The 12,459-nt window shown below is 36.9% G+C and overlaps 1 protein-coding gene across 2 annotated transcripts; it reads right to left on the reverse strand.

The window, feature by feature from the left end:
- Positions 1 to 2,772: 2,772 nt before the first annotated feature.
- LOC113782821 (zinc finger CCCH domain-containing protein ZFN-like) lies at positions 2,773 to 11,030 on the reverse strand. 2 transcript variants are annotated; one of them, XM_027328748.1, is made up of 8 exons: positions 10,396 to 11,028; positions 9,192 to 9,349; positions 8,786 to 8,848; positions 6,880 to 6,999; positions 5,974 to 6,249; positions 4,885 to 4,956; positions 4,621 to 4,791; positions 2,773 to 3,311 (listed from the first exon to the last, which is right to left on the reverse strand). In XM_027328748.1, exons 1-8 carry the CDS (start codon positions 10,586 to 10,588, stop codon positions 3,033 to 3,035), a joined length of 1,332 nt encoding a protein of 443 aa, XP_027184549.1. In that variant the 5' UTR covers positions 10,589 to 11,028; the 3' UTR covers positions 2,773 to 3,032. The 2 variants fall into 2 exon arrangements, with proteins under 2 accessions (XP_027184549.1, XP_027184548.1); XM_027328747.1 differs by having other exon boundaries at positions 4,621 to 4,956; positions 10,396 to 11,030.
- Between the last annotated feature and the right edge of the window lie 1,429 nt (positions 11,031 to 12,459).

Raw genomic sequence — 12,459 nt, forward strand, 5'->3', positions numbered from 1 at the left:
CGTTGGATTATCCAAACTAGAAATTCAAGTAAATCCACCCAAGTGAACAGTAATCCGGATACAGGAGTGACTACATTGTCAGCCTCTAATGCTTTTTCAGCTTTAAGGGCTGTCCAAAACTTGATTTCATTTAGCTAGAAAAATGAAGGTCTGGCGCAAAAGTTCATGCAGCATTCAAGACATGACATGACTTCAGCAAGAATACATTGCCAATGGTAGAAGGTAGAGGAAAATGAGAGACAAAATCCGTTGATATCCGTAGCTTCAAGAAAAGCAATGATTAACCTCAAGAAACTGGAATGATGATTGTCCAACAACATAAGACGTTATAATGAATTAATGATAGAAACCGTTGTACTACAAAAAGATCCAGCTTTACCAAAACTGAACTTCATAGTTAAAAGAAACAAGAAATTAAAGTGTCAGCTGTGCTGTATAGTCAATATGCCGGGATGAATGCATCCATCATTCAGGTTTTGTCATCAACCAAAGGTATAACCAGAATATAATTGTCTTTAAACTTCGAAAAGTAAAACAAAAACATTCAACTTCAATCAACTAGATCATACAGAAAATCAAACCCAATAGAACAGGAACCAATAAGGAATGGCATTCAATACAGCTCCAGCAGTTCCAGCTTCTCAAAAAAAGAAGATTAAGAAGCCTAAGTGTTTGGTGCGGATCAATACATCCAGAACAAGACTGAAGACCTGCGGTAGAAGAACACAAGTGACGTCAGATAGCATAGCACTATGTTCAGCAAACGTTGATAATCAGAACCTCTTCACAGAGAAATTCAGAACAATGCGTAAGCATGTGAAACTAAAAGGCTGCTGAATATTTTTTAATTGTTTTAGTATACTTCAGATTAAAAGGTCTAGCTTACAATATTGAGGTTTATGGCAGTATTATGTCACACTCTTGTCTCATTACGGTAGGGGATGGTCCAATATGTATTCTCAAAGTCGTTTACAACTTCAATTTCCAGGTCCACTATCAGAGAGAATATGGTTGGATATACCCTAAATTGTTGAATGCGATAAGACATTCTGGCAGAATATGTGATTTGAGATTGAATATGTTATTTTCACTTACACCTTCTGTCAGCACACAGACTTCAATGTTCAGACTCCTCAAAAACCAAAATGCATCCCCACACACGCGTGAGAGAGAGGGAGAGAGTCAGAAATAGTTGAAACCATTAAAAAAATTTATCATTCAATCTTTCGTCCGTTTTCCCAACACACAGAAGTCAAGTTCTGGAAGAAATCCTTAAAATGATAAGTGTGCTAAATCGCATAGTTTTTAGTTTGTGGACATGATTGGAACAATATGAGTCATGACATGACGTAAAACATAATTACATTTCCAAACGCTATTTTACAATAGCCATCCAAGGTTTCAAAAGAAGTCACAATGTTTGCTTAAACTACTGATTAAATAGTTGAAAGTGTGCACACGTTTGAACTAGTACATAGAAGAGAAGAAACTTAGGTCCAAGTTATGCATGCCACAGTTGTTTAAGATAGACCCACTGTACCTGGAAACAGGGAGGATCCAGTATATTGAGCAGTTGTCTTGTGTCCTGAATTGAATGACCACCATGAAGATCTCTTATCCATTGAACTAATCCACTCTCTTTACCAGCCCATAGATTGGGTTGAACAAGAGACAAAATGTAGATCGAGCCATCCTCTGAAATGGAAAGAGTATCAATGTGAATTTTCATATCTTTTTAAGGGTACTCAAGAAAATGGTAGAAGAGGTTGGCAAAAAATACTTACATTCAATTGCATCAGGTTTGATCACTCAGAATTATAAGATAGAACTTGTTTCAGGCAAGTGATTACCAAATTGTTGCCCATATTTTTGAGGTCATATATGAATAGCAACAGAAGCATTTGAGATTATCTAACAGAAGTTATGAAAAATTTTCAAATGATAAGAAGCACTAGACAAATTTTAGTATTCCTTGCCAAAGGCTTAAAAAGGTAATCATTTTACATAACAATTTTCAGCATGCATATCTTCTAAAGTACAAAATAATCAAGTGTACTTAAAAAAAAAAAAAAAAGGAAAAAAGGAAAGCAATTTTGGAGAAAATAATGAACTGCACATATATATCTCTGTAAAAACACTATTCTGCACAACCTAATTTCATATATCCATAACATCCTAATTGAAGATGGCAAGCCGATAGCAACTAAAGTGACACATACGTATCATGCAAGTCCATCTCACAGGCAAAATTCACTGAAGAAAGAATAAGGTCCTTTGATTTCACTAGTTCATAGACTTGTTGATCAAGAGAAAGCGGCAGACGCATTCCTCCCATGATGCATTTATATGCCAAAGCAATGCAGCACCAAACATCCATAGATAACAGAAGTCTGTTTAATCTGAACATCTAAAATAGCACCATTCAAGTCATGAAAATAAGCACCGCTATATTACGACACAGATGAAGATGTCTGCCAACGATCATATCATGAAAATTAGAGGAAGCATGACAATAATACCGTAGTGCGGGAAGAGGTGAATACAACACTTACAGTAATGTAAATTCAGAGATAGTCATAGTGATGATTATGATCATGACAAAAAGGAACAATAGATGTAACAAAGGTGGCAAACCAAGCACAACCATCCGAAATAGGTTGTATGGAACAGAGATGATCCTGCAACTAAAACTGGGACCACTACAGGAGCCACATGAAGCCATTGCAACAAAGAAACAAAGAAAAGTTTAAAAAGAGGCTGGGGTTAACAAGATTCACAAAAACCAGAAAGAGGATTGGTGGACTTTATCTTAACTGTCACAATTGGTTTCACCAAAAGTGATACATATCTGCAGATTTATACAATGCAGCAAAACGAAGTTTAAATAAGTCAACCTAGTTCATTTCAGAAGAACAGTTTGACTTCAACTGATTTCTGTACATCTCCAGCAATGGAGAAAATTTACAGAGAAGCACTCTTGTCCTCTAAAAGATGGAAAATGCTTTTAACTGGATCATATTTGGAGGAACTAGTCATTCCTCTGGATCAATGCTAGTATCACCAGAGGGTTTTCTTGCCTCTGACAATGGCAATAGCCTGCTCTTAGTGGAGCTTGCTTCAACAAGACCTTCTGATGCCAATGTTAAGGGACCAGTTCCAGATGATGAACCCAATAACCGCCGCACAGTAGGAGGCTCAGTTGAAGATGATGAAACATTATATGTAAAGACACCCATCGGATGGTCAAACTTGCAACTCGGGCCAAATTTGCAGATTCCATATCGAGAGTAGAAAATGCACAAAGGTTCTCCCTGCATGTAACAGAGAAGAATAGACAGATAAATCTTGTAGTTCATTCATAAAATAGATGTTAGGAGAAGAACAATAAGAAAGATACCAAAAACGGGACTTATTACCCTTTTCTCGGCATTCTTTGACTATTTGCCCTTTGCTTCAGCTTTAGTATTTTCAATTTATTGTTTTATGTATCTCTTCTAGATCCAAATTTCTAAAGAGCACACATGCCATAAACATCTTTAGTAATCTTAGAATGCAGGCCAACTCTATTAAGAGATCTATAGACGCCAAAGATATATAATATATCAAATTCCGCCCAGGAAGAATAAAATGAACTTTCTTTAAGACAATATAACAGGAAATACTCAGATTTATTTATATGCCTTAATTGGAAAAATTCCGTCTCAATTGCCATATTTATGAAGCGTGACCTCAGTAACCATCTCATAAAGATGGAAAAGACACTTTAACACCAACTAAAATACCTTATTAGGCTGTGCAGAATCCCTTGAAAAATACATGAACAAAGGAAAAAGCAAGATGGAAGTTCACACAAGGATGGAGACTCATAATATTATAAGGACAGAAGGAACTGCATAAAGTTCCTCCACGTGTTTCACGTTCAACATGCATGTGTACCTATGCTTGTCCCAGAAAGGAAAAGAACAAGAGTAAGTTTGATGTGAGTAAATGCAGCCAATAATAACTTATTTTCAAAAGAATTGAAGCAAAAATTGGTGAATTAGTAAGGAAGCTTTCTTTCTTTCTTTTTTTTTTTGGTTCCCATCAGCTCTCCCAGGTTATAATATAAATAACTAGAGACCTGGTGCTGGGAACAAGGAAAAGGAAGACCGAAAGTTATATTACAATTACCAAGTTGAGTATGTAGAGTCAGTGAACCCAATCATATCTCAAGCAAGACAGTATTGAGATTTCCTCAAACTTAGTTCAGCTACAACTCATGGAGAATAACGATATCTATTGTAGTATCTCTTCTTTTCCTTTTCCATAATTCCCTTCTATAAGTACTTGTTTGAATGTGATAAGTGGAGTTTCTGGCAAACGACTTGATAGTCCATCACCCCTTATCAACACCCTGCCGTAAAATGTGATCTAGAATATTAAGGTGTTCACATTAACGTACTATGTGGCCAATAGACTGTTACATAAATCGAAGTCCCATACAAACCTAAAAAACAAGGGCATCAAAAAGGAAAAGCTAAGCGCCAATCCACCAGTTGGAAACAGTTGAGAAGCTGATTCAACTGTTCTTACACACAGATTATGATAATCAAGATCTGAAATACATAAATGTTAACTCACAGGACGCAATGGAAGTCCAATTGGACTCAAGCCACAGTCTGGAGCTGGAAGAATCCTCTCTCTTGGGTGATGGAACTTGCACACAGCACCAAATTTACAGTCTCCAGTCTTCATGTAAAATTGGCACTCAGGCTGTCCAGGCCTCTCAGGAAACACCGTCTCCCTCTGTAACTGTAATGCATAATACCCAATAGGTAAAGAAGAAGAGCTATAAGAAGAATGTATCCCTTGTGATCCCACATTTGCTGCTTCAGATTGGCCTACCATTCCATGAGTTTGGTCATTTCCTGCTGTTTGCTGCTGGCTCTCTGCCGAGGAACCTGAACCCAGCTGACCCTGAAAAATAAACCATCTTCAAAGGTTTGGATAGCTAAGTTCAGATTACACATTTTAAATGTTGCCATAAGTAAGTTATACTAAATCTAAGTATGCCGACAGAAAGCAGCTAAAATAGTAATCTTTAGTATGCATCAAAAGACAAGACTAAAAACTTGACAAGAAGGTTTGCTGCAGCTAAACAGGTGCATTTTTAACAGACACCTTTCCTAATTAAAGTCATTATGGAGTTGCAGGAATCCAGCATTCTAGCAATGCAACTATTAGAGATGGTAATGATCACATTCCATGAACCTTAACCAACCACAGATGATAAAAGCCCATGCACTCTAACCAGACTCCTCTTAACACATGAATGAAATTAATCCAGATGCCTATAATATGAGCAACCAATTGATTAATAGTTCTGAGGCCACTTGCTAGCCTAGATTTGAACTGATAGCACCAGGAAACATGTTTATTTCATATGCAACCCACGTCCAGCATCTAATTTATAGCTTCTTAAAAAATTGAAAAAAGATTAGCTTAATGCAGAAACTCTGCTGAATCTTTTGGTCCAGTATACACAAATAAAGACCTCGGAAACTGTGCATAGAAAGAACAGCAGATTGAATGGATCCCAACCCAAGGTGAATTCCTTCATTAGTTCGTTCTCTACTTGCAGTTTTATAGCAAACATGTTGCATTCTACATAGTATTCCTCATTTTTTATGTTTTGTATTTTGATCCTTTTGAAGTAAAGTCATTGCTCCAGATCTTTTCATTCTAACACAAATCATACAAGTTATTTCCTGAAGGCAGAGACCTGTGCACAGGATGATAAGGTACCCTATAGCATTCAGTAAAAGATTTTGACCGTCATAGAATTTTAAGAGCTGAAAACAGGGACAAAGTTCGAACATGCAAAAGCAATCAGTCAGAGCAATGGGAAGAAAAAGAAATTCTCCAAACAGCAAATTTGATTAAAACAAGAAAAAATCTACATTGTTTTTAAGAAAACGTCACAGGAGAGCTTACACTGTATGCATTCCATCCAGAGACTGAAACCATGCTCTGAGGAACAAGAACCGGAGCATAACTTGAAGGACCCTGCCAGCGTGGATTGGGAATAAAAGAAGCTCTTGACAAGGGATATGACAGTTGTCCAGGATTTGTCGGCGAATGAACAGAAGGATAAACAGGAGAACCACGAACAGAGACCATCATATTAGCTGGCTGAGGATGGTGAAACTTACAGGTGCTTCCAAACTTGCAATGTCCAGTTCTCAAATAATAAGCGCATTCAATCTCATTCTGGAAATTACAGTACAAGGCCAAAAGAAACTAAAATTATAATATAAAAACTATATCAAACCTCTGAACATAAATTTAATTGCATAAACAGCTTTATTTTCAACAAATCATAAACCAGAGAGTTGATTCACAAATAAAGTGAAGCTGTGTGTCCTAGTTTTAAATTTGACAACAAGTGCATGTCAAAAACTTAGCCTGACAGGATAAGGTTGTCAAAAATACTACTCCTGTCATGTCATGACCATGAAGAGCTTCTCATGTTTTAACTAGGCCAAATAACTCCCCCCTCCCTACCAAAACAAACAAGAAAAGGGGAACAGAAATATAAAGAAATGGCATGATTGTGGAGTTATGGAATCACAACTGACAGTGTAATTTACAGTGTTCCTAAGTGGCAGCTGTTACGTGGCGAACCTAGATAATGCTGTGAGATTTACTTCTGGTTAAACATTAGAGCAAGAGATTAGGACATAATATACGTGAATTGGAAGAAATTCTAGTTAAAACACATTCACGCACGTGTAAGTGCGTGTGTGTATAGGTACATGCAAATGTTTGTGATTTTATTTGTGTGTATTTCAACTCAACTAACTAATTTTATGTGGTAAACTAGAACATTAGAATGCAGACCGGGCGAAGTGGGTAGCCCAAGGCGTTTAAGGTAACTCTTCCAGCAATCCCAGCTTTTTCTCTAGGATGATGAAACTTGCACGTGGCGCCAAACTTGCAAGTTCCTGTCTTCAAGTAATACTGGAGAATAAGACAAAATCTGGCTCAGCATCAAACTAAGAAACATAACATCCGAAAAACTAGCTAGACATGAAATAATACGCAAATACCAAGACATGACAATATGAACATGGAATGTTTGATAAATCTAGTTAATATTTAAAGATAATCCAGATGAATATATTTAAGAAAAGAATGATGCAAGTCTTCAACTTTCAGGTAAGTTTGGGTGTCTGTAGAGCTAAATTTATATGCAACAAGTATCTAATATAGAACAATTTTCAACCTAGTGCAACGTACTATTTTGACCAATTGAAAGAGCATTACTAGCAGTATCTGTCACTGAGAAACGTAACTCCATGCAAGCTTCATATTTTGCTGGTAATGTGATTTTGAGTTGTTTCAAGTCATTTTAATTCCAATACAACCAGAACAATAAACACATATGAGTGCATAATATCTCCACAAACATAATCTGAACAATAAAACAAATTTAAATAGCAAAAAGGCACCTGACAACCAACCAAGAAATTATAGAAGTGCTACATGTCTAATGAGGATGGAGCAGTTTCAAGCACATAAACAGCATAGAAACACAAAACTTCTGGTTGCAAGGTATAAGCTGAAAAGAAATATGAGCTTGACCAACTAATACTACAATTCAGAAAAGAAAGAAATAAAGTTGACGATGTTCACCCACTAAATTTTGGCACTCTATTTGAAATCCAGATCATAAAAAACTTTTAAAATATCAAACCTAAGTGGAAAAAGTTGCAGTGAATAAATGGTCTTGTTTAGAATAATAGCAAAACGTATCAGAACTTTGGCTAATGAAACTTTCTTCAAGCCCACAATGTGGAAACTGGAAAGTTCTTCACCCAAATCTAAAATTTCTAAGAGGTGCAGAAGGCAAGTCCCCAAGAACATTATCAGGGAGTTGATGATGCATCAAATTTTACAATGATATAAGACCAGGCCTCAGTATCTATCACAGCTTGATAATTCAGAAGGATAATGAAGACGTTCATTTATCAATAGGTCATTCTAAGGCTAAGAACAGCTGTTGATGAATCATGTCATTTGTGATAAAGGAATTACAGGACTAACAACTGTTGATTAATCATGTCAATTGTGATCAAGGAATTACAGGACAAATCTGTACACGAACTATGAAAATGTTCCATCAATTTCAAAACAGTACCTCTCCAAACAAAGTACTCAAAAAGGAAAAAACAAAAACCAGCAGTATGAATCTTAGCTTCTAAGGTTTACATGTTCCACCAACTTAAACAAAATTACCATGCAATTATTTTTACAAAGTTAACTTGAGCTATGTCCTGCAAGTTCACACTAAGAGTATGAAAAAGAAAAGCTCCTTTGATCACATAATAAACATTGCATCCAGCAATGGACTGCTTATCTCCGTCAGAAATATCTGCCAAGGGAGCCCCTTCAGGACAATGCATATCATGCACTATAAATATACAAGAAAGTACAACCAATCCCACCTTCCATGAAAGTAACCATATGAAAACAAGAAGGAATCGACAAAAAAAAATTAAAGAACAAGGACCTCCAAGCATGCAGAAAATAAAGCACAAAAGATACATAGAGGAAAGTGAACAAAAGAAAAAGGAAGAGAACAGCTCAATATCAAAATATAAGTACACTAGAAAATTAATTCCCAACAATTCTGGACATTATGACATATGGCATATTTTCCTGATTGTAGGAATTGAACTTTGCAGTCCAATGAAGAAAGTTCAAAAGTGAGGAAACATGGAGTATCAGAAGCATAGTAGCATACCTGACATTCTGGTTGTCCCATTCTTTCTGGATATTCTCCTCTCATCCTTGCTGTGGCAATAGCCTGTGGTTAATATAGTCAAAATGTGATTTCCAGTGATAGTAAGTGATACATAGATTTACGTGGACACACACACAGGTGAAGGTGAAGAAGCTATTGTTTTAAAATCAACTCCACGTCTCCACCTATTTCATGTACAAATGGCCAACGTTATGACAATCCTCTAAAGGTTCAGAGTTCATTTCTTCATATTATTAATTAACTTAAATCACATCCTAGTTGCATTCTAATATTCATGCATCCTGTGGCAAGCATTCCTGTGATTATGACTAAGTGCTCTAAGCTCAATAAGGCACAAACAATCTAAAGAACTGAAACAACCAAAACTAACACGAGGTTTTTTTACCAATTTTCTATTAGGAGGATGATTAAATCGGCATGTTGCACCATATCTGCATAGACCTGTTCTGATGTAGTAAGAACAATCTGGTTCACCTTCACGTACAGGATAAGTCCCAGCTTCCATTGGTTCCCTTGACCTCAAGTTAATTTGCCATAGAGCATCTAAGATGCCAAAATCAGCAGTCAGTTGAAAGTTTAAGCATAATTCACCAACCAACTGCAAACTAATTCTAACTCCTAAACGCATCCCCTCTTCAACAAATTTCGATTGTGGCGTCCTTTTGATTAAGTGTTTTTGAACTTGAAAAAAGAGCTCCCCAACAGAGACGAGTGCGAGAAAGCAAATTACAGCAAGATCCAATCTTTTAATATATATATTGTCCCCAGTCATCTATTTCTGCTCATACAACACCTCAATCACGTGGGTTGAAAAAACCCACTTCTAAACTTGCTAATTGCTATGCTCAAGAGGTCGACATTTTCAGTTTCCATATTTCTCAATGATGTGCTACAAAAGGCAGACTCTTCATCAACTGCTATCAGTTTATCCAATTCTGTTGATATTCGCCCCAAAAAAAAGGTAAAAGATAACTAGTTATTTTATCAAAACGACCAGCCAAAGAGAAACTCAAAACATTTAACCTAAAATAAACACAGCTATGCAATAAAATTATAATGTCAGTTTCAATACTAAGATAACAAGTTAAAAAACAGCTGACCCATCTCAATTTCCTGCTTTTATTTGTTGAAGCCAGCACAACTTTTTAAATACATGGACGAAAGAAAATTTAAAAAGGAAAAAAAGAGAGAACTTTAAGAATTTCTGATGATGATAGAAATACTGTATCACGTGCATGCAAACTTTGATCCCTTCTGCACCCGGCGAAGATATTCAAAACAAAATTCCACCAAGCAGAAATAATTAATAATTTCCTTTAGCTGCACGTGGGCCACATTGAAAAAAAAAAAATCTTTAGTCATGGTACTAGATTTTATTTAACAAATTATAAGATATATTCTTAAATTGAAATCATGCAGAGACAATAAACCTAAAAGAAAGAAAGAAGCAAATCCCAGAAAAATAGCAAATTCACGCATGATCGAGCCACGCAAAAAATGGAGGTCGTAAAGCTCAGAAATTTTCCCAAGATTTTCCTTCGAAATTGGGAAAGGAAGCAAGGAAAGGGCAGAAAGGGGGTGGACGGTACCTTGGTCGAGAGAGGAAGAACCTTCGGCGACGACAGATGCTCGGGAAATGGGAATTCCGGAATCGAAATCCATGCTGATTCTGCTTCTGCTGCTGATTTTAATTTTATTAATAATAATAATAATAATAATACTAATAATTTTAGAAGAATCGCTGTGACGATGATTTCCATCACCAACGGCTAACACTGGCATCAACAATTCCTCCTAAAAGAAGAATTGCTGCTGCCGGAATTTCCATTTTGATTCGGGTCCCAGTCCTACCAACCCCCACCCCCGCCTTCCCGCTCTCTCCCCCCCACCTCAATTTGACTAGACTGGCTTATTTATTTATGATATTTAGAAAATGGGATAGAAAAAGAATAAGAAAATGGAAATGCAGAGAGGAGGGGGAGAGAGAGAGAGAGAGAAAACGGGGGGAAGGGAAGGTGGAGAATGGGAGAATGAGAGAATAGAAAGAAAAAGAAAGACAGAATAGGCCCTTCTGATATTTCCCCTCCACAAAAACAAAAAGAGAAAAAAAAAAGTGTGAGAGAGAGACAGAGAAAGAGAAAGAGGTGTGAGTTGGGAGCAATTGCAGTGTGTGAGTGTGTGAGAGAGAAAGGAAAGAGGAAGAGGGGAAAAGGGGAGGGGACGAATCAGAACCAACCAAACCATCAAATTCCCCTGTTGATACAGCAGCAGCGCTGTTGGCTTTTTGCCTTTCTTCTTCTTGTATTTTACTATTTTTATTATTTATTTTCTCCGTTTCATATTTTGTTTTCGCGAGTGCCGACTCGCGACACGAGTCAGGTGGCCCCGCGTTTCTTACATCATGCTGGAACCGACGACGCTTCCGCTTGTGTCGTCACCCACTCGCGCGCGTACTCCATTTTCCCGCTACTCCATCCACCAGCTAGTTTTATTTTCCTCTTGGAAGAACATTAATGGCTCTCTTTGGATTGAAGTATGTACTTTTCATTCATAGATCATGCGGTAATAACACACTTTAGTATAATTGTATTTTGTGCAATTTTATTCCTTTTTTATAAAATTTTAAATTTTTTATATAAAATTATATCATAATATTATACTGAATATATCTCAACTATTTTATTAATATGTATCGCTTTTTATTTTAAATACAATAATATAATGTAATTATTATATATCAAGTAATACATCTCAATCGCGCTAGTCCCTCTCCTACCAAAAACGCATAATCCATGGAGTTTCAAATACAACTTACAAAAACACAAACAAAAGAAATTTCTACTACCATTTTTTTCCACCCATCACCTACCACTCTCCTTCTCTTTCCTCCACTGTCACCGCCATCATCGCCTCTCACCTCCTTTCTTCACCCCCTTTTCCGTCTTCCTTCTTTCCTATCTCTTCCCCCCGCCCTCCTAGGCCCCTCCTCTGGCTTGGACCTATGCGAAAGGTCTCGATCAGGAGGGAGATGGGTCTGATGGGCAGGAAGCAGGAGGGGAAGGGAGGGACAGAAGGGTTGGTGGCATAAGTGGTGGTGGGTTGGGCAAAAATTTTTTTAAAAATATTTCAATTGAATATTAAATTTTAAAAATATTCAAAAAAATACAACTACAATGTACAATACTACAATGTATAGTGTTTCGAAAATACCCCTCCCCAAAAAAAATAGTTAATCTATAGAGTTTGTCCAGTTGAATTTCCTACCTTTCTTCAACAGATATAATCAAAGCCAACTAGTTTTTCTTTACTCCATCTTTTTTCTTTTTCATTCCTTTCTTCTGAATTCTTACAACATTATATAGATTAAAAAAATTGACCATGAAGCAAAAAACGCTGAATGTATATTAAGTAACTTAGATTAAAAGGATTCAAAGATTATACAATGAAGTCTCCAAATTGAGCAATATCATCCCTCATAATTAGGGATGGCAACGGGGCGGGGGACCCCTCCCCCGTCCCTCGCCCCGCTGCCTACAAACTCCCCTCGCCCCCGACCCATTCTCTGCTCCCCCTGCCCCGCCCCACCAAGCTTTCCCCGCGGGGTTAATAAAAATTTGTTATATAATTTTATTATGGTTAAAATTTAGCAAATA

This window comes from Coffea eugenioides, chromosome 9, assembly GCF_003713205.1.
Source record: "Coffea eugenioides isolate CCC68of chromosome 9, Ceug_1.0, whole genome shotgun sequence".
Classification (NCBI taxonomy): domain Eukaryota; kingdom Viridiplantae; phylum Streptophyta; class Magnoliopsida; order Gentianales; family Rubiaceae; genus Coffea; species Coffea eugenioides.

Bases quoted from the DNA above. Each gene is read 5' to 3' on its own strand.
- LOC113782821 (XM_027328747.1), bottom strand. From the start codon at position 10,588: ATGCCAGTGTTAGCCGTTGGTGATGGAAATCATCGTCACAGCGATTCT. The intron at 6,250-6,879 runs GTCTGCATTCTA...TGTAATTTCCAG, and splicing joins TGGGCTACCCACTTCGCCCG to AATGAGATTGAATGCGCTTA. The intron at 3,312-4,620 runs GTGAGTTAACAT...TGTTACATGCAG, and splicing joins TTGGACTTCCATTGCGTCCT to GGAGAACCTTTGTGCATTTT.